The 22434-nt window shown below is 52.3% G+C and overlaps 2 protein-coding genes across 4 annotated transcripts in view; one reads left to right on the forward strand and one right to left on the reverse strand.

The window, feature by feature from the left end:
• Window positions 1-10223, reverse strand: part of SLC13A2 (solute carrier family 13 member 2) — a 56659-nt gene extending 46436 nt beyond the window's left edge. For 2 of the 3 annotated variants that reach the window (XM_075904459.1, XM_075904457.1), the window contains exon 1: window positions 10035-10223. The gene's annotated coding sequence lies outside the window, so the exon portion shown is untranslated. Of the gene's footprint in view, window positions 1-82; window positions 162-10034 lie in introns of all 3 variants that reach the window. The other variant, XM_075904456.1, reaches the window with a different exon arrangement.
• Window positions 10219-20106, forward strand: SLC46A1 (solute carrier family 46 member 1). The gene is made up of 5 exons (XM_075904460.1): window positions 10219-10585; window positions 10987-11839; window positions 12282-12365; window positions 14103-14259; window positions 17786-20106. The coding sequence occupies exons 1-5, from the start codon at window positions 10286-10288 to the stop codon at window positions 17841-17843; spliced, it is 1452 nt and encodes a 483-aa protein (XP_075760575.1). The 5' UTR covers window positions 10219-10285; the 3' UTR covers window positions 17844-20106.
• The last annotated feature ends 2328 nt before the right edge of the window (window positions 20107-22434 follow it).

The following is a 22434-nucleotide window of genomic DNA, read 5'->3' on the forward strand; positions in this document are numbered from 1 at the left end:
GAGGGACCAGCACCAGAGGAGAGAGGCAGGGCAGGTCTGTAGGCGGAGGAGTTGGAAGAGGGGATGAGGAGGCGTAGCTCACTTGATCAGAGTGGGGCTACTGGAGGAGTGGGCACAGGAGGGAGAGAAGGGCTGGTGGAGGGGGGCAGGTTGCAGGAGGGCTGAGGGCAGTGAGAAGGGCAGGAGTCAGGACAGCAGAGGAGGGTGAGGAGTTGGAGGGCAGAAAGCACCAGAGAAGATGATGGAGCAAGGAGAGGAGACATGGCAGCAGAGAGAAAAGGTAAAAGTTTTAAAATATTAATTAATATCTTGGTATGCTGCCCACGGCCAGTTTGTTTGCGCCCCACGGTGCAGTTTGGGTTTATGTGGGGATCAGCACGTGGCCAGCGAGTGGGAGCCAAAACAAAAAAGTAGTCAGTGTAATGATCTTCTGTTGAGATGCGTTTTAGTAGTTAAATTCTTGGACTGTCATTGCTCATGAAACGTGCTGTCACATGGGTAGAAATCGGGTAAATATTGCATTTTATTAATATCAGCAGAACTGACGTAAATGGGGCCTGTGTAGTGTAGTCTTGCCTTAATCTTTGTGTTCATGCCTGTCAGTGTGAGAGAAGCTATTTGTATAGATTTGCCTGCATATGCAACCACACTTGAGTTTAGGCCCTCAGCATGTTCTGTAAGTATCAGTATGGTCCCTGGGGCTTCCAAAGTTGAGTTGCCCTAGCTCATCCCTGACAGGTGTCTGTCTAACCTGGTCTTAAATATCTCCAGTGATAGAGATTCCGCAATCTCCCTGGGCAATTTATTCCAGTGTTTAACCACCCTGATAGGCAGGAAGTTTTTCCTAATGTCCAACCTAAACCTCCCTTGCTGCAATTTAAGCCCACTGTTTCTCATCCTAACCTCAGAGGCCAAGGAGAACAATTTTTCTTCCTCCTCCTTATGATACTTCTTTAGATACTTAAAAGCTCCTCTCATGTCCCTTTTCAGTCTTCTCTTTTCCAAGGTAAACAAGCCCAATTCCTTTAGCCTTGCCTCATAGCTCATGTTCTCTAGACCTTTCATCATTTCATCCATTCTTCTCTGGACTTTCTCCAGTTTCTCCACGTTTCCTGAAATGTGGCGCCCGGAACTGGACATGATGCTCCAGCTGGGGCCTAATGTAGATGTCTCATTCCCTGCCTAGGGGACATGAGACTGGGCGGGTTAATTTCCAATCCTCCTGTTTATTCTTTTCCTGAGCCAGGAGGGCACAGTGGTTCTGATGGGGGCTCTGCAGGAAGGCAGCCCGCACTGCCCCCTGCCTGAAACCTTGTGCAGGTGTTAAACAGCTGTCCAGCCCACCCTAGAGGTGACTGCATTTCAGTGTGCCTGAAGCAACACAGCACCAGCAATGGACAGGAGAATGGCTCCCGGGCATGGCTTGCTCAAGACTGCTTCAGTCCCGTTGATGGGCCTCAGCCTCTTTCCTTCTACTTCCCTGCTTTGCAATGGGGCTGTAGACTCTGGGGGAGAGGGGTGGAGGCAGGCAGAGGTGTCTCCCTGCAGCAGATATACACGTCTCTGTATTAATCATTCTCTCATTGAAGTTTTTAGCTTTGTATTGAGTCCTTTTACATGGAACCTTTGTGTTACGTCTTGGTAGAATAGTCCCTAGGACAAGTGAGGCAGAGACTGTCCCTGTGGGGTGAAGGAGGTGGGAATGGAGAAGGCGGAAGGTGAGCACCTCAGGGCAGTTGCAAAGGTTGGAGAGGGGATGGAAGCCAGATCCAAGATCAATGAGCCCTGAGAAGTGGGCCCATTGAAAGGAGACTGGACCTGTGGATGCCTTGGGGGTCCGCAGCAAGGGCCTGCTTTGGGAAGCCCCCTCTTTGGAGGTGAATGTGGCAGCATTGAGACACCACCCAGAAGCAGGCGCCACAGACACTAACTGCAGAGTCATGGGACGGCTCTCACAGATCTTGCACATGCATAAGATGATAGATCTGCAGGGGGGTGGGTCGTGGCATAGTGAGGGGGCCGGAAGGGTCAGTTGCCCCCGGGAGAAAAATAATATAAAATTTAGTTAAAAATAGATGTCACGTTTTTAAAAGGAATACCATATCTCCAGCCTTTTGTCTATTTTTGTCTCTTTAGGCCCCCAGTTAAAAATTTCAAAAGCACTTGAGTGACTAAAGTCACTTTTGAAAATTGGACTTGGAAATCTAAGCTCAGATTTTCAAAGGTAATTAAGCTCCTAAAGAGACAGTTGCCAACTCAGATCTTCAAAGATAACTATCTGATCTTTACACACCTTTGAAAATCTGGTCATAAGTGTCCTAGTCAGTTCTGAACATGCGATGTAGGAGCCCAGTCCTAATTCCTTCAGGCTTTTTTTTTTTTTAATTTGAACCTTTATCTACACTAATTCTCCTCCTTTCTCTTTCACTATCCAATAAATGCATGGATCAAAATTATAGGCACTTTGTGAATATGCTGACTTGAGAATGGAAAGATTTCATATTGTCATGTATGATTCCTGGTAACCCATCTCAAATATGAAAAACTAGATTGATACCTGTTCATATCAGGAGCTGTTGAATTCAGTTCACCATTTGCAGTATCTCATTAGGATGTTTAGTGGAGAAGAAACTGTTTTTTTTTTTATTTATACTGTGGGCAAAGCATGGGTTCACAAGAATTCCTCCATTGTTTTACCATAAGTCTTAAAACATTTGGGCTGTGTCTAGACTGGCAAGTTTTTCCACAAAAGCGGCTGCTTTTGCAGAAAAACTTGCCAGCTGTCTACACTGGCTGCTTGATTTTGCACAAAAGCACTGACGTTCTACTGTCCAAAATCAGTGCTTCTTGCGCAAATGCTTTGCCCGTTTGGGCAAAAGCCCTTTTCTGGAAATGCTTTTGTGCAAGAGGGCCAGTGTAGACAGCTGAAAACTGTTTTGTGCAAAAAAGCCCCGATGGTGAAAATGGCGATCGGGGCTTTCTTGTGCAAAACCGCATCTAGATTGGCACGGACGCTTTTCCGCAAAAAGTGCTTTTGCGGAAAAGCATCTGTGCCAATCTAGACGCTCTTTTCCGCAAATGCTTTTAATGGAAAAACTTTTCCGTTAAAAGCATTTGCAGAAAATCATGCCAGTCTAGATGTAGCCTTGGTGTTTTTCTAAAGGCCTGGAGTCACTTGATTATGTAGGAATCTCAGCTTTCATTTAAAAAAAAGTTCTCTATACTTCTGGGCCTTACAGCTAAGGAGGAAAGCTTTAAAACATGAATCCTAAATACTCAAGAAACAAAAGGCCAATAAAAAGCCAACATAGCTATTTTAAAAATAAAACATCTTATGATTTGTAGACCATTCTCATAACTTTGTGTAGGCGTTCCTTGGGATTTTGGGGTTGGCAATACTGCTCTTTGATTGGTGAATTTAGAGAGGTCTCTCCCTTCAGTTTCCCTTTCAACCCTCCTTTTTTGTCACAGATCATCAGAGAATCATAGAGACAATGGAGAGTCCATGACTATGGTTAATGACTGGTCAGGGTGACTGACTATTATCAGCCAGTGGTCTGAATGAGCTATCTAGTGCCATCTGTTAATCAACTGTAGGAAAAGGCTTCACGAGCAGACCTTATTTATATAGACAGACCTACTTTGCCACAGAGATCAGTAGACACACTTGCTGTGTCTAGGTGATCAATTTTTGGCTCTTTTGGGTTGAAATTCACTTAAGACTTGGAGCTGGGAGAATGAAATGTTGTTATTCATATTGTATGATTAAAAGGTAAAAGTCTTGAACTTAATGGCTACGTCTACACTGGCCCCTTTTCCGGAAGGGGCATGTAAATTTCACTAGTCGTCGTAGGGAAATCCGCGGGGGATTTAAATATCCCCTGCGGCATTTAAATAAAAATGTCCGCCGCTTTTTTCCGGCTTTAAAAAAGCCGGAAAAGAGCGTCTAGACTGGCCCCGATCCTCCGGAAAAAGTGCCCTTTTCCGGAGGCTCTTATTCCTACTTTGAATAACAATTATTCCTACTTTGAGGCTCTTATTCCTACTTTGAATAACTTTGAAGTAGGAATAAGAGCCTCCGGAAAAGGGCGCTTTTTCCGGAGGATCGGGGCCAGTCTAGACGCTCTTTTCCGGCTTTTTTAAAAGCCGGAAAAAAGCGGCGGACATTTTTATTTAAATGCCGCGGGGGATATTTAAATCCCCCGCGGATTTCCCTACGACGACTAGTGAAATTTACATGCCCCTTCCGGAAAAGGGGCCAGTGTAGACGTAGCCAATATGATCTGGCTTAGGGTCTACCATAACTTGAACACTAAGCAGAGGATAGTGAGTCACATCTAACTGAAAGTCACAGAAGATGGAAACGGGTTTATTTCTGGTGGTGTGGAGTCTATTTGGGAGTCCTCAATTATATCTGACACTTTACATCCAGGCTGTGTCTACACTGGGCCACTTATTCCGGAAAAGTAGACGCTTTTCCGGAATAACTTGCCAGCTGTCTACACTGGCCGCTTGCTTTTCCGGAAAAGCAATGACGATCTACTGTAAAATTGTCAGTGTTTTTCCGGAAAAACTATGCTGCTCCCATTCAGGCAAAAGTCCTTTTCCGGAAAAACTATTCCGGAAAAGGGCCAGTGTAGACAGCACAGTAGTCTTTTCCGCAAAAAAGCCCCGATCGTGAAAATGACAATCGGGTCTTTTTTCCGGAAAAGCACGTCTACATTGGCCACGGACACTTTTCCGGAAAAGGTGCTTTTCCGGAAAAGCATCCTGCCAATGTAGACGCGCTTTTTCCGGAAATACTTATAACGGAAAACTGTTCCGTTTTAAGCATTTCTGGAAAAGGGTGCCAGTGTAGACGTAGCCCCAGTGTTTAAAGGCAGAGCTGACTAGAATCAATTGAGAGTCCTTGTCTTGTCTCAGGGATCACTTGCGCAAAAATCATTGATAAAATCTTGTGTAGACTGACCTTGTACTCAACATGCAGGCGGTGTGTTGAAGGACAGTGCAAAGGAGGCAATGGTGGGGAGGTACCATATTACCGTTCCCTTATGTCTCGTGAAATGAGGTTTACAGGAGTGATCAACAAAGGCATTCCCTGTCAACCGATCCACATCTTGACTGCCACACTGTGCCGACGATCAGCTGAGCCGGCACAGCACGGCAGCCATTTTTATTTTAATGAAGCGGGGGATATTTAAATTCCCGCTTCACTGACTATGTTGGGTAGCCTATTTCACGTGCCTCTGTCGGCAGAAGCATGTAATCTAGACGTACCCATAGTGTCCAAGTTATTAGCGCACAAACTTACAAACATTCTCCTTTCTATATTAGATAGGGTGGTACTTGGACAGGTGTGGTGGAAGAAAATCAGATTCTCTGTGTGGGGCACAGAGAGGTGGCGGGGGACGGGTGGGGTGGAGCGGGGCACTGTCTGTGTGGGGCAGAGGCTGGCAGTTAGGGAGGTGGTGAGGAAGGGGGGGTGGCAGCGTGCAAAAGAGCAGACCCCTCTCCCGCTTCCTCCTGCTCTCTCTCTCCCCGCTGTGTCTGGCCCGGCGCCGGTTTTAACCGTCAGTGCCCTTTTCCATGCCGGTGTCCCTGCCAGCACCCCTGCTCTCCCCAGGTCCACCTGCCTGCCACTTTGCACACCCGCTGAGGCGCACCTGCGCCATGAGGGCGGTCCTCCGCATGCCACCTCTGCGCAAGAGCCACAGGCCCAGAACAGCGGCAGCCTGGGAGCGCATTGCCGCTAGTGGAGCTAGTGCGGGGGGTGGGGACCGTCACACCCTCCCACAGTACCTTAAAACCTTCTCCTGGAGGAAAGGTTATCCCATGCCGTTTGGTTGCGGTAGCTCTTATAGGCTACATCTACACTGGCATGAATATCCGAAAATGCTTTTAACGGAAAAGTTTTCCATTAAAAACATTTTCGGAAAAGCGCGTCTAGATTGGCAGGATGCTTTTCCGCAAAAGCGTCCGTGGCCAATCTAGATGCAGTTTTCCGCAAAAACACCCCAATCGCCTTTTTCACGATTGGGGCTTTTTTTGCGGAAAACAGTACTATGCTGTCTACACTGGCCCTTTTGCGCAAAAGTCTTTCGGAAAAAGACTTTTGCCCAAACGGGAGCAGCATAGTTTTTCCGGAAAAGCACTGATGATTTTACATGAGATCGTCAGTACTTTTCCGGAAATTCAAGCGGCCAGTGTAGACAGCTGGCAAGTTTTTCTGGAAAAGCAGATGATTTTCCGGAAAAACATGCCAGTCTAGACACAGCCATAGTGTCCAAGTTATTAGAGCACAAACATACAAACATTCTCCTTTGTATATTAGCTTAATTGAAATTATTCCTGAATTAGCTTAACAGCAACTCTTCAGATTTTTGTTTATTTCACGTACTAATTATAACTGTTCTTTGAGAGGGGAGAAAACCATAAGCAGAAAACATTTCAATAAATTGTCAGTTTATCTTAAATTAAGTAGTGACACAGCTGGAAGTACTGTGATTCTGTTTATAAGAAATACAGGAATGTGAATTTTTATAGTTCCATCTCTTTAGCTTTGTAACATGAATTAGTTTTACCACCAAGAAGTATATAAAGTACAGCAAGTCTTCATAAGCAAACACAGATATATCATTTATGGTAAAATTGCTGAAACAGATCTTTTTACTGTCCTGATCATTAACCCGAGAGCTATCTTATAACAAACTCATTCATTGCCAGATATTTCATAATCCTCTTGTTGAAGATTAATCATTTAATCACAAACCTGGTCAAGATAAAAACTTGTAAACTTTTTAATCAGTAAAAACATGCAAATTTACTTTTTGCTGACACATGCACTCATTCAAGATGAATTAGTTGATCACCAGACACTAGTTTAGGTCCTCAATTTGTAGGAAAACTGATATTAGGTTTTGGGGGAGGATTGGTTGGTTGGTCGGTCGTTTTTGGACCAGAGTTCTATGTACTAATAGGAAGGAGACAGTACAGAGGAGGTTTCATGGCATAAGTCTAAGAATTTGTTGCCAAAAAAGATGGGGTGCCAATTCCAACATGATGTGTAATATAATGTAAATCAGGCCCTGATCCTCAGCACACTTGCACATGGCCTTAAATATTCCCCCTTGCCCTCAGATTTCAAAACCAGAGGGGCCCAGATCTACAAAGGTAGAGGGGCCCCTAACCTCTATTGAAGTATCTTTGTGGTGGGTGTCTAACTTGTAGATGCCTTAGAAATTCCAGCCCTGCTCCCTACGGCACTGGGGAGCCTGCCTTGACCAGAAGAACTCAAACAGCAAAGTCCTGGCTACAGTATCAGAGCCCAGATACAGAGATCATTAGAGCTGAGTTCAACTTGGTCTTCCAAACTTTTTTTTTCCATTTCAAAAAGAGCTTTTTCCAAGACCCTGTTCCTTTGTCAAAGCCAGACATGTTGAGCTGGCCTTAGGGAAAAGGGTGCCCTGGGTGAACTCCCGGCTGGGCATCCCTTGTAAGCTTGCCAGCCCTCCCAGTTTCACTGGCGGTCTCCCGGAATAGGGCTCTGTCTCCCAAAGGCTACTGAAGCCAAACCAGATTGTAGGCCACTAAAAGTCTGGCAGCACAGCAGGACTAAGACAGCTTCCCTGCCTGCCATGGCCCCACACCACTCTTGGAAGCTGCCAGCATATCCCTGCAGTCCCAGGGGAGAGCCTGGTGCAATGCCCAAGCACCAACTACATAGCTCCCATTGGCCAGGATCTGCAGCCAATGGGAGCTGCAGGGGCAGTGCCTGTAGCCCTGTTATTCCTCCAGAGGTTGAAGGGACAGGCCAGATGCTTCCAGGAACAGCTCAGGCCAGAGCATGCAAGGAGCCTGCCTTAGCCCTGCTGCACCACTGACTTGGAGCTGCACAAAGTAAGTGCCACTCAGCTAGATCCTCCAACCCCTCTCCTGCACCCAACCCCCTGCCCCAGCTGTGAGTCCCCTTCCAGAGCTTTGATCCCCCCACCACCAATCCTCTACCCCAGTCCTAAGCTCTCTTCAGCACCCAAGCTATCTCCAAGAGCTTGCACCCCAACCCCTGCTCCAGGTTCAGCCTGGCACCCCTCCCACAGTCTGAACCCCTCAACCCCAGCCTGGAGCCCACACCCCCTCTGTTTCCTTCAGCCTGGTAAAAGTGAATGAGAGTGCGGGAGAGCAAGTGACAGAAGGAGGAGGGATGGAGTGAGCAAGGAGGCGCCTCAGGGAAGGGGCAACCCTGGCTCCTGTGGGTAAAGCACCCCCCCATTTCCCCTGGCACCATGGGGACTGCACTCCTCTCCTGTGCCGCCTTTGCGACTAACCAGGGATATTCTGTCCATATGATGATTTGGGGTGGCCCCACGATAGTCACCTCAATTGTCCTATAGACAGGTCCCAGGATGACCTGGGAGATTACCGGGGGGCCTGGCACAGGGTAGCAGCAGGAGTCAGGCTCCCCCGTACTCACCATGGTTGAAGGAGCCCCTCCGCCTTCCTCAGCCTGCTGCAATGAGGTGGGGTGAAGGTGGGGCACTGGGGAAAAGATTCCCCCTGGATTCTCCGCCATGCTGCCCCCTGCCTAGTACCCTGCCCCCTTATGCCCAAGGGCCACTAACCCAGAGACCTGAACAACAGAGCCCTACCACACACACTGCCCCCAACACCCAGCACCCCTCAACTGCTGAGCACCCCAGTCCTGAGGGAATTCAGCAACAAAAATGTTAACATTCCACATCTGTTATTTGTCAATAAATAAAGGGAGAGGCTCCAGCTTAGTCCGGGCTGCATGGAGGTGGGAGACCATGCTGCAGCTTTTCCCTCCTCTCCTCTCCTCGCTGGGGGCTTGGCAGTGAGAGCTCTGGGTGCCTGGCAAAAGGCCATAGGGAAGCATTTTACAGGAGGGCTGGGGTGTCAGCCAGGACTCCATTGGACCAACAACAAAGAAACAGCTGATCCCAGTGGCAGAGTCCAGCATCCCCGCCTGCCATGCTCTGGGCCATTGCCTTTAAATCTCCCTAAAAGAGCATTTCCCACTCACTATGAAAAGCACACAAGCAACCAGGCCGCATTATGACATTCATGGGCCCTAAGCACTTTTGCCTTCGTGGGCCCCTTCCCCCATAAAAAAATTATTTAAAACTATTTTTTATATAACTTTAAATACTTCAACATTTTATTTTTTTTCTGTTTTAGGAAAAATGTAATAGATTTTTGTGGGCCCAAAAAGTTTCATTTTTTTCTTCTGTGAGAAAAAAATTAAAACATTTTCTTCGACCCTAAAAGTTCATTTTTTTCTTCTGATTTAAAAAAAAATTAAAACATTTTTGTGGGCCCCTAAAAGTATCGTGGGCCCTAGGCCCTGTACCTACTGTGCCTAATGGATAAGTCGGCCCTGCAAGCAACCACATAATATGAAATAAAGCAACCAAACCTCACGGCTTCCATCCGTCCAAGGGAGGTTTAGGTTGGACACGAGAAAAAACTTCCTAGCTTGGGGGGGGAAGGGGGGGTGTCAAACATTGGAATAAGTTGCTTAGGGAGCTTGTGGAATCTCCGTCATTGGAGATATTGAAGAGCAGGCTGGACAGACACCTGTCAGGGATGATCTAGACAATGCTTGGTCCTGCTGTGAGGGCAGGGGACTGGACTTGACCCCTCGAGGTCCCTTCCAGTTCTGGTGTTCTGTAATTCCCTACGCTGCTTCTCCCCGCCTCCAATGCCCGGCTCGGATTCCCCCAGTTCGGTTTCTCCTTGGCACCCCGAAATGCCTGGCCCGCTCTACACCGCAAGCTCTGCTATCCTACTTCCCAGCCTCTGTGGGTATCCGCGCCCCCCAGCCTGGCCTGGCTCCCACCCACCCGCTGCAGAGTCTAGGCGGTGGCTGAGGTCGGGGAGATGCCCATCAGCCCAACACTACGGAGGGGCGTTGAAGAGTCCTCACTGCAGTGGGCAGCCACGTAGGGTTTCAACAAAGCCACCGGACACACGTGACATGACATCACAATCGACATTCCATCCGATTTCGAACGTACCGGCCAGTTCTATTGTCTCCATTGGGTTCCGGACAGAAAGCTCAACTACTGGCATCCGTAAGCCCTGCCCCCGCCGGCGGGGCCCCCTGGCTACCACACCCGGCCCTGAGCCCGCCCGGGGAGCTGATGAAGGTCCGAAGCAGGGGGCGGGGCGGGGCAAGGAGACGAGGGGGCATGAGGGGCAGGACTCGCGGCGCTGAGGGCCTGTCGCGCTAACCCTTAGGGAGCGCTGCCGCGGCTCTGCCCCGCCCATGGGCTCGGCTCCGCCCACCCGCCCCCGCGGGCAGAGCCCGCGGCCCATCCGCCTGCCGCGGCTAAGGGGCCGCGCCATGGCCGAGAGCGCGGCGCCCGCGGGCGGGGGGCCGCGCCGGGCCGCCCCCACGGTGGAGCCGGTGCTGTTCCTGGCCACCGTGGCGCTGGGCCTGCAGGGCCCGCTCTGCACCCAGTACCTGTGGGAGCGGCTGGGCGCCCAGCTCGGCTACAACGCCTCGGCGGCCGGCGGCTCGCCCGGCTGCGGCAACGCGAGCGGCGCGACGGACCCCCGGCGGCAGGTGGGCGAGGCGGGGGCGCTGCTGTGCCCGGCGGGAGGGGGTCTGGCGTGCCCCGGGTTCACCTGCCGGCCGGGGCCAGGCCCAGGAGATGGGCCCGCAGACCCTCGTGGGCGACAGGGGCCTGGCCCGCGGCCGGCAGGGGAGGGCAGCTGGGGTAGCTGCCCTGGGACCTGGCGATTTTCTGGGCCGCTGCCGTTGCTACTGTGGCTGCAGCGATGGCTGGAGCCCTCTGTCCATCTGCCCCAGAGCCCGGCATGGCAGGGTCCAGCGGCGCTGGGGGCTGGCTGCCCCGACCTCCACGCCTTCTGCCCCTTCTAGGGGCCTGTCACCCCACCCCCAACGCACAGGGCCAGTCGCCAGCTCTGGCCTCGTCTCCTGATGTCTGTGTCCTTCTGTCTCAGGAGGTGGCAACCTTGGCCGCCCACTGGAACCTCTACATCAACCTAGGAGGCTTCTTTGTGGGTCTCTTCTCCGTGACGCTCTTTGGGCCGTGGAGTGACAGCGTGGGGCGCCGGCCAGCACTTGTTCTGCCTGCGGTGGGCATGGCCTTGCAGGCCGCCATCTATCTCTTTGTCATGTACCTGAGGCTGCACGTTGGCTACTTCCTGCTTGGGCGCATCCTGTGTGGCCTCCTGGGAGACTACAACCTGATCCTGGCCAGCTGCTTTGCCTATGCGGCCGACATCAGTGACCAGCGTTCCCGTACGTTCCGCGTGGCCATCCTGGAGGCGTGCCTGGGTGTGGCAGGCATGCTGGCCAGCCTCATCGGAGGGCAGTGGCGCAAAGCTCAGGGCTACATCAATCCCTTCTGGCTAGTGTTTGCTGTCAGTCTTACCACTGCCCTCTATGCTGCTCTGTGTCTCCAGGAGTCGGTGAAGGAGAGGAAACCAGCCAAGCTGTTCACCCTCCGTCACTACGTGTCTGTGTACAGGCTGTATGCAGCCCCAGGGCACCAGAGCTCCAGGCAGAAACTTGCTCTCTACTCTCTGGCTTTCTTTCTCATTGTCACCATTCACTTTGGAGCCAGAGAACTCTTTGTCCTGTACGAACTCAGCTCCCCCCTCTGCTGGGGCTCAGATCTCATAGGCTATGGCTCAGCGGCGAGTTACCTGGCTTACCTGAGCAGCTTGGCAGGGCTGCGGGCACTGCAGCTGTGCCTTGAAGACACCTGGGTGGCAGAGTTAGGGTTGCTTTCCAACATCTCAGGCTTGGTTGTGATTTCACTTGCTTCTACAACTCCGCTGATGTTCACAGGTGAGGTTGAATCCCTCAATACGGGCAGCCCAGTGTCCTAGCTGAAAGTGAGTGGCATCCGCCTGAAAAGTCAGGAAGGCAGAGGAGACTTCTCCAAAGTACCCATATCCCAGAATTGCTGGGCTCTCCCGTACGAAAGCCTGTCACACCTTGTATTTACAGTCACCATGAGGTGGTAGCGGTTCTGCTAGAGGGAGTCTTTGCACACAGTTGTGAACCAACCAAAACCCACACAAACAAGGTTTTTAAGCCACACGTGGAGGCCCGATGGGGCCATAGAAGGAAGCAGGCCTGAAGGGTGGGCTGATGGGCAGGAGGGTGGCATTGGCAGCCTCCCTGACAGCTACAAGTGTTCTGTTTGGGGGGTGGGTTTTGTTTGAAGCACCAATGTTATTCCAGAGCTAAAGGAGCTTCCTGAGTGTGTCTTATTTCTCACTCACAGGCTATGGCATCCTGTTTCTTTCCATGGCAGCCACTCCAGTGATCCGGGCCAAGCTGTCCAAACTGGTGGATGAGAAAGATCAGGGTAAGGGATCAAATCGCGTAACCCACAGTAGGTCCTGACACACTCCAGCCTAGTGATGTCTGCATGACACGCGAACCCCAAACAACTCAGGGAGTGTGGCTTGGCCTCTCCTGGCAGGAGATACCAAAGAAATAGGTCAGGGAATCTCAACCTTCTTCTGAGCCCTCCTTTCCCAGAATGTGTGCACATCCCTAGGCCCTGCACCAGACACTCGCACTGAAGCATTGTAGGCAGTTTCTCTGGGCAGTGCAGTGCACCTGCTGGAGAAGAGAATGTACAGAGGGAGATGTAGTTAAAGGGAAAAGTATCGCATGAAAGCTTGGGGATGGGTCACTGAGGACCTTCCTCTGGCTTCAAAACTTGCCATGGGAACAGGAGTTAGAACAGGTTAAAAATAAACTCTGGAAACACTAGAACCCCAGGGTAAGGCTTTGTCCTACAGAAGCTGGCAGCCATCATAAGAACTCAGCATTACTCAGGGGCTGGGTCTAGACTGCATCCCTTTTCCGTAAAGATCCTTTATCCCAAGGGATCTTTCGTAAAAGGCTTTATTTTCCGAACGATCCGCGTCTAGACTGGTGCTTTTTTCCGGCAAAGCTCCGAGCCTGAAAAAAGCGGCAGCCATTTTTATGCAAATGAAGCGGGGGGGATTTAAATCCCTGCTTCATTTGCAATTGCGATGTGTCTAATTTGCATCCCTTTTACAGAAAAGGGATGCAGTCTAGACACAGCCAGGATGTCCCCACTGGGCGAAGGGTTACCCTTCTTTGTGAGATTGGGAAGAGCTGTGCCTCTCTGCCTCCCAACCCCCGGTTTGCGGACGTGGCTGGAAATGCCACTAGAGATGTAAGTGACTAGTCGACTATCTGATAACCAAATGCTTATCGGGTAGTCAAGTAGTAACTCAACTAGTTGCTTCTCCCCCCACCCACCCACCCACCCCGCTGTCTCTTTTAGAGAGAGGCAACGGGTAGGGGAGCAGGAGCTGATGCTGGGGGAAACCATCTTAAAAGCCAATTCCCCCAGTGCTGTCTGGGGCGGGGAAACAGGGGACGCAGAGGCATAGCCAGGGACTGGGCACGAGCCAGGAATCAGCTGATTCCAAACGCTGCGCCTCTACTTGGTGGGCTCTTAATACATTTAAAAGGCAGAACCGCAGCAAGATTAGCTCCCAGGGTTGTGGGCTGGCAGGGTTATCCCTGCTGTGGCTCTGCAGTTTCCCGACTAATCGAGTAGTTGATGGAAATTCCATCGACTACTCAATTAGCTGATTACATGCAATTTAAGATCGCTAAATGCCACTGCAGACTCAGGAGAGATGGGGGAAGGGCGCGGTGCGGTGCAGCCCAGAAATGCTTTCCCAATGGTTAAATGGAAAGTGCTGGTTGCTCCAGGCAACTCAGGTGAGGCCCCCTTAGACTGAAGTGAGTGTCAGTTTATTCAAGGGTCTCAAACTGAATGTGCAGCACTTCCTAGTCGTTGAGCCATAACGTGGCCTTGGTGCTTGCCTTGAGTTCCTTTCTGCACTGTCCGAATTCAGCCCTGGTGCATGCAGCTCCTGGAGGGCAGTTGAGTCCCCAGGAGCGCAGCTTGATCCATCGTGCTTGTGTCTGGTGCTAGACCCTGGCACCTGCACTGCAGAGCAGTAGGGTCACCTCCTGAGGGAGCGGTGGGCAGGAGTGTTCAGTCTCCAAAGAGGAGCCGTGCTGCTAAGTTCTGCCCTTGGCCTCCTTCCAGGTGCTCTTTTTGCCTCTGTTGCCTGCGTTGAAGGACTCTGCTCACTTGTGGCCACAGGAGTGTTCAACTCCCTCTACCCTGCGAGCCTGCACTTCATGAAGGGTTTCCCCTTTCTCTTTGGCGCAATGGTGCTGCTTGTTCCAGCTGCTGTGATTGGGTAACTCAAATCCTGGTCTTAGACCTCCGTCTAAACACTGGTAGTGTGTGGCTCGAGCAGCTGCCGGGGTCTCTTGCCGCACACGGCTTACGACAGCACAAGCCTGGGGAAGGCCTAAGGCCTAAGTCCTGCTCATTGGAGAGAATTCGGTGCCACCATAGGCAGGTGCCCAAGTTTCTCATCCGGGGAAACCTGCCCAAGTCCTCTCTTGGCTCCCAAGTAAACACACGTGCACTCAGTCTGTGGGAGGGGGGATGGTGCCCCCCCCACGCACACACACGCGCGTACACTCAGTCTGTGGGAGGGGGGATGGTGCCCCCCACGCACACACGCGCGTACACTCAGTCTGTGGGGGGGGGATGGTGCCCCCCACGCACACACCCGCGCGTACACTCAGTCTGTGGGAGGGGGGATGGTGCCCCCCACGCACACACCCGCGCGTACACTCAGTCTGTGGGGGGGGGGGATGGTGCCCCCCCCACGCACACACACGCGCGTACACTCAGTCTGTGGGAGGGGGGATGGTGCCCCCCACGCACACACGCGCGTACACTCAGTCTGTGGGGGGGGGATGGTGCCCCCCACGCACACACCTGCGCGTACACTCAGTCTGTGGGGGGGGGATGGTGCCCCCCACGCACACACGCGCGTACACTCAGTCTGTGGGGGGGGGATGGTGCCCCCCACGCACACACCCGCGCGTACACTCAGTCTGTGGGGGGGGGGATGGTGCCCCCCCCCACGCACACACACGCGCGTACACTCAGTCTGTGGGAGGGGGGATGGTGCCCCCCCCACGCATACACACGCGCGTACACTCAGTCTGTGGGGGGGGATGGTGCCCCCCACGCACACACGCGCGTACACTCAGTCTGTGGGGGGGGGGATGGTGCCCCCCCCACGCACACACACGCGCGTACACTCAGTCTGTGGGAGGGGGGATGGTGCCCCCCCACGCACACACACGCGCGTACACTCAGTCTGTGGGGGGGGGATGGTGCCCCCCACGCGCACACGCGCGTACACTCAGTCTGTGGGGGGGGATGGTGCCCCCCCCACGCACACACACGCGCGTACACTCAGTCTGTGGGAGGGGGGATGGTGCCCCCCACGCACACACGCGCGTACACTCAGTCTGTGGGGGGGGGATGGTGCCCCCCACGCACACACCCGCGCGTACACTCAGTCTGTGGGAGGGGGGATGGTGCCCCCCACGCACACACGCGCGTACACTCAGTCTGTGGGGGGGGGATGGTGCCCCCCACGCACACACACGCGCGTACACTCAGTCTGTGGGAGGGGGGATGGTGCCCCCCACGCACACACCCGCGCGTACACTCAGTCTGTGGGGGGGGGATGGTGCCCCCCACGCACACACCCGCGCGTACACTCAGTCTGTGGGAGGGGGGATGGTGCCCCCCACGCACACACCCGCGCGTACACTCAGTCTGTGGGAGGGGGGATGGTGCACCACACACACACACACACACACGTACACTCAGTCTGTGGGAGGGGGGATGGTGCCCCCCTACACACACATGTGCACTCAGTCTGTGGGAGGGGGGATGGTGCCCCCCCACGCACACACCCGTGCGTACACTCAGTCTGTGGGAGGGGGATGGTGCCCCCCCACACACACACACACACACACGCGCACACTCAGTCTGTGGGAGGGGGGATGGTGCCCCCCTACACACACATGTGCACTCAGTCTGTGGGAGGGGGGATGGTGCCCCCCCACACGCGCGCGCGCGTACACTCAGTCTGTGGGAGGGGGATGGTGCCCCACACACACACACGCACACGCGTACACTCAGTCTGTGGGAGGGGGGAGCCAGCAGCACGGGGGGGGGGGGCAGGCTTGCGCATGGCGGGCCCAGGCTTGCTGTGAGCAGAGGCTGCTCCATATCCTACAGATCAGCCCCTGCCGCAGGGGGTCATAGAATCATAGGACTGGAAGGGACCTCAAGAGGTCATCGAGTCCAGTCCCCCGCCCTCAAGGCAGGACCAAGCTCCGTCTACACCATCCCTGACAGATGTCTATCCAACCTGTTCTTAAATATCTCTAGAGAGGGAGATTCCACCACCTCCCTTGGCAATTTATTCCAATATTTGACCACCCTGACAGTTAGGAATTTTTTCCTAATGTCCAATCTAAACCTCCCCTGCTGTACTTTAAGCCCATTACTCCTTGTCCTGTCCTCAGAAACCAAGAGGAACAAATTTTCTCCTTCCTCCTTGTGACACCCTTTTAGATATTTGAAAACCGCTATCATGTCCCCCCTTAATCTTCTTTTTTCCAAACTAAACAAGCCCAGTTCATGAAGCCTGGCTTCATAGGTCATGTTCTCTAAACCTTTCATCATTCTTGTCGCTCTTCTCTGCACCCTTTCCAATTTCTCCACATCTTTCTTGAAATGTGGCGCCCAGAACTGGACACAGTACTCCAGCTGAGGCCTAACTAGTGCAGAGTAGAGCGGCAGAATGACTTCACGAGTTTTGCTTACAACACACCTGTTGATACAACCTAGAATCATATTTGCTTTTTTTGCAACAGCATCACACTGTTGACTCGTATTCAACTTGTGGTCCACTATGATCCCTAGATCCCTTTCCGCCATGCTCCTTCCTAGACAGTGGCTTCCCATCTTGTATGTATGGAACTGATTGTTCCTTCCTAAGTGGAGCACTTTGCATTTCTCTTTATTAAACCTCATCCTGTTTACCTCTGACCATTTCTCTAACTTGCTAAGGTCATTTTGAATTATGTCCCTATCCTCCAAAGAAGTCGCAACCCCACCCAGTTTGGTATCATCTGCAAACTTAATAAGCGTACTCAGGGTCCTAGCTCCCTGCTGGAACTCCTCGTGGACAGGGGCTGCTGGACCTGGTACAAACCAGGACTGAGCAAGCCTGGCTCAGTCCGAGCTCGCGCCGGGTCCAGGAGCTACCCCTGCTGCAGCTCAGCAGTTTAGCAGTAGTAGGAGCCAAGCCAGCTCTTACTACATTTAAAATGCCGGCACAAGCCGGGACTGAGCTGGGCTAGCACAGTCTCAGTTCGTGCCAGGTTTGGGACCTAGTCCTGCTCTGGCTCTGCAGTGTAAATGTGGTATGAGCCAGGCTGCCTGCACACCCACCTCTTCCTGTGTTTAAACTGCAGAGCCGCAGCAGGGGTAGCGAGCCGAGACCAAGCGCCTTCCCTTATTGACTAATCATGTAGTCCATTCAATTTGTATCGACTACACAATTAGCCAGTTACCAGCCTCTTAACATTCTTAATCCACAGCGGAGAGCTGGGATCTTTGCACGCTCTTGCTCTTTCACCCTTCCCCCAGCAGCTGCTGGAGGAAAGAGATTGAGCATTCTTAACAGCGTCTTCCAGCCGTGCCCTGCTAGTCAAAGCAAGAGTCACAAGGTGTCTTTCAATCTCGTCAGTGCTGGTGGTTCTGGAGGGAGGCCAGGCTGGGGTTTACAGGAGAAGGGCCTGTGATATTTACTCTCTGTTCCACTGTCCATTCTCTCTTAGGTGGCTAGAAGTCTCAGACATGGCACCCGAATACGGTCACTTTACCGACGCTTCTTGAGCCCCCGTGTGGCTTCACCAAAAGAGCTTGCCTTGTGTCACGGCGCAGGCTGTTCAGGGAGTGGCTGCTGCTTCTGCTGGGAAGATTGGACCCAACAAAGAGCTCTATGGGTCTTGCTGATTTCAAGTCCCAAGTACCTGGAAATCATGGCTTTAATCAGCCAGTAGACACATGGCCCAGCCAGCAGAATAGCTCCTTGTGGTCCTGCCCAAGCAAACACAAGCAATTTTACAAATAAAGGAGTAGAAGTAGCTGCTGCTGCCGCCCATGTGCAGGTGACAGGGGAGCAAGATCTAATGGGGAATGGCCTCTGGCGTATGAGGAGTTGGCAGTGATGTCAGGGAGCAAACTCCCTTCTGCGCAGAGGGTGCTGCCCTGCTGGGTGGCCAATAAGCCATTCGTATGGACGAGGAACCTCTAGGCCCAATTCACCTGTCCTCCCTAGGGAGAGGTGGCCCCTGAAAGAGCAGAACAGCGGTGGAGACTGAATAGAGCCCATGGCCCCTGCCTGCACCAGCACACCAACCTTGTCTTGCATGTTACTGCTTTGCCCAGGCCCTTGCAGTGATGCTGGGAGTGAGAAGTAAGTTCCCAGCAGTGTGAGAGAGCCTGGAGGGACGTTCCCCCTCCTGCCAGTCTAGCTGCAGCCCCCATCCCTGGCGCCATCGGAAGTGCCCATACGTCCTGTGGGAGCCAGCTGCTCCCTAACCCAGCATTAGCTGCACTTCAGTGTGTGCCATAGAGAAGAAGCTCTGGTGTGGGGAATGCTTTACAGATGCAAGTGCCAAGGCAAATAATAGTGGCTCCTTAGGATGTATGGGGCCCTACACAGTACTATTAAACCGGAGCCTCCATGCCTGGCAGCAGCCCGGGAGTGAGCGGGGATGATGTTATAATCTTCAGCACCGCGCTACTGAAATGCCTTTGAAATGAGGTCCCATCTTGTGAACCAACAGAATCTATTCAGACACTGACCGTCCAGTCTACAGGCATGTTCCACAGGCGTTTTTTTCCTCAGAATACAGGCAGTCCCCGGGTTACATGGATCCGACTTACATTGGATCCCTACTTACAAACGGGGTGAGGCAACCCCGCACTAGCTGCTTCCCCCCAGCAGACCAGGGAGACGTGAAGCTAGCGCCCCCCCCCCCCCCCCCAGCAGACCAGGGAGATGTGAAGCTAGCGCCCCCCCCCCCACCCCCCAGCAGACCAGGGAGACGCAGAGCGGCTTTTCTCAGCAGACACCTCAGCTTGAGAATAAAGGACTGAGGGAAGTGAGGTGTGGGAGAATAAAACTGAGCTCTGGAGAAATGTTTGGCTAGAGTTTCCCCTACAATATGTACCAGTTCCGACTTACATACAAATTCAACTTAAGAACAAACCTACAGTCCCTATCTAGTAGGTAACCTGGGGACTGCCTGTATTCCTGGGGCTGGCAAATGCCTGTTAAATGGCTTCCTTTCCACTTGAATGGCTCCTTTGCAGGTTCAGTGTCTGCCAACTCTCTGGCATTTGTAAGTTAACTCCATCCTCTCTGTAGAACAGGGTAGGAAGAGGTGGGTAGATGTTCAGACCCAGCGGAGCCCCAGTTGTGGCTGCCCTACACGCTGTGTATTCTGCGCATGGGTAAGGAGGGCCCTGCCTAGTGCCCAAAGCCCAGCATTCAGTTCTTTACAGAGGTGGGTTTTGCAGGTTGGAAGGCAGCTTACAACTAAAACTGTCAGACATTGGGCTCCCCTACATCCATAGCTGTAGGCACTTGAGTTTAATAATTGTAGATTAAGTGACTTCCCAAGGCCACAAAGTAAGCCAATGGCAGAGCCAGGGCCAAGCTCATCCAGTCATTACGCTGAGCTGGATGAGGGAGAACATAAGAATGGCCATACTGGATCAGACCACAGATCAGTGTAGCCTGACGGTGGCCAATGCCACGTGCCCTGGAGGTAATGAATAGAACAGGGAATCATCAAGTGATCCCTCCCCTGTCACCCATTTCAGGCTTCTGACAAACAGAAGCCAGGGACACCAACCCTGCCCATCCTGGCTAATAGTATTGATAGACCTTACCTCCATGAATGTATCTAGTTCTTTTTAATGTCCTTGTCTTCACATCATCCTCTGGCAAGGAGTTCCACAGGTTGACTGTGCACTGCACGAAGAAATGCTTCCTCTTGTTTGAAGCCTACTACCTATTAATTTCAGTGGGTGACCCTTAGTTCTTATGTTATGGGAGCAAGTAAATAAATTTTCCTTATTCACTTTCTCCATACCTGTCCTGATTTTGTAGACCTCTATTGTATCCCCCCTTTTCAAAGCTGAAAAATCCCAATCTTTTTAATCTCACTTCATATGGAACCCATTCCAAACCCCTCATCATTTTGTTCCCCTTTTCTGAACCTTTGCCAATGCCAAGATCTCTTTTTAAGGTGAGGCAACCACATCTGTACCCAGTATTCAAGATATGAGTGTAGCATGGATTTATATAGAGGTAATAAGATATTCTGTCTTATTTAAGAGTGGGGGGAGGATGTATTTGCAGAAGGGACCCCAAAGTTCTGTAGGATGTAATCTATCAGCAAGCTGCCTGCTGCTCCCCTTCCCAGAAGCTGGCAGGCGCCCTCATGGCTTCACACTGTCAGTGATGTTCTTCGGAGTTGTTGTCTAACACTGTTAAACTTGTTTCCTCTTGAATGTTATCTGTGCAGTCACTGAATGGCAGTTCTGATAATAAGCCCCTTATGCAAGGCTCTGAGAATTCCCCGTGATGGCTTGTAATCAGGTTCACAGCAAGGACAAGATTGCTCATTCCCAGAATAACAAGTTCCTTGCTCCTCTCATGGCCATAAAGACTGGCCTTGGCAACAGAGTGTTTTATAGAATCATAAACCAGGGCCTTGAGAAGACCCGAACGTCTTCTAGTTCCTCCTCCTGTGCTCAGGGAGGGCAAGTAAAATGAGACCGTCTGTGACAGGTGTCTGCTCATAAGAACGGCCAGGGATGGGGACCCTACAGCCTTGCATGGTAACACGTGCCAGTACTTAACTACCCTGACAGAAAGTTTTCCCTCATAGCTAACCTAAATCGCCTTTGCTGCAGACTAAGCCTGTTGCTTGGCCTGCTGTCAGTGGAGACGGGGGCCAGTCGATCAGTCCCCCTCTGTTGTCTTGTCTTCAGATTAAACATGCCCAGTTTTAGATCTTTCCTTGACGGTCAGGTTTTTAATCTTTTCTTGTTTAGGTTGCTGCTTGGTGGGCTTTCTGCACCCTTCCTTCCCCTCTCTGTCACTCTCCTGCTTTTCTCTCTTGGCTTGAAGAGTTTGCGGCGAGTTGCAGCACCAGATAACCAGATGCCATGTGGAGAATGAGCTCATCAGAGAGCCTGGAGCCATAAAGATGAGAGGTGACCCCCTGAAACTGGCTAGCAACAGCCGACATCCTGGGTTAGCTGTTCCCTGGGCCTTGCGGTGAGGTTCACAGTGGCTCTTACTCTGCCTGCTTGTACACTGAATATGCAGCATTTTCCAGATCAGCACAGGCTCTTGTCCTGCCCTGCTTGGGTGAAGGTTGAGGGAGAAGGCACGTGCAGCGGGCGAGGGGAGAAGTAGAGCAGGGCTAGAAGGGCCTGGTGTGATCACACTGGGCCCTTGGATGGGTGCTGAACTATGTCTATGACATAATGCTGGGGCTGCCTGGGTAACTCAAGTAAGTGCTAATACCGGGATGGGCAAAACCTGCCAAGGCTTTGGCTCAGACCTGTGGCCTGCTGGGATGCTCAGGCAGGCTCCCTGCCTGCTGCAACCCCTGGCTGCTCAAAGCTCCTGCCCCGGCACAAACATTGCAGCTCCCATTGGCCACAAACCAGCCAATGGGAGCTGCAAGCATTGTTCTGGGGGTGGGGGCAACACGCAAAGATCACCCTCCAGCAGCTGGCCACTTTGAGCGGCCTGTGTCTGCAGCAGACAGCCTGCCTGAAGGTCCCAAGGCTGCTGGCTGTGAGCTACCTAGCTAAGTGCCTCATGGCTAGCGCCTGCATCTGGCACCTCACCCTCTCCTGCACCCAAACTCCCTGCCCCAGGTCATAACTTCAGCACTCCCTGGGCCCTGCCCCCAATCCTCTGTCCCAAGTCACACACCGCTTCACCCAAACTCCCGTGCAGACCCCGCACCCTCTGCTGCACCCTAGTCCTCTACCCAGAGGTCTCTTATGCACCCAGCCTCTGTCTGAGACCCCACTCACCTCCATAGAAAAGTGCAGCCCTTGACCACTGACCAAAATCTTGAAGTGGCCCCCCCCCATCAAAAATGACTGCCCACCCCAGCTAACCCTGACTTCCTATACATAGGAAGGGGATGACTTTGTACCTGACTTCCTCAATGCAGTACCAGGCTGCTAAAACCTAGATGATCCCATTGGGCTGCAGGTCCAAGCTGGCCGTGTCTGTACAGTGCAGTTACATGGATCCCATCATGCTGGCCTTGCAGATCAGTCCCCTGCTGTGGAAGAATCCACTAGGACGTGTGGAAGAACAGCTTCTCTCTGGCTACGTCTACACTGCAGGCTTTTTGCACACGAATGGCTGTTCTTGCACAAG

Source organism: Pelodiscus sinensis, chromosome 21 (genome assembly GCF_049634645.1).
Source record: "Pelodiscus sinensis isolate JC-2024 chromosome 21, ASM4963464v1, whole genome shotgun sequence".
Lineage (NCBI taxonomy): Eukaryota > Metazoa > Chordata > Testudines > Trionychidae > Pelodiscus > Pelodiscus sinensis.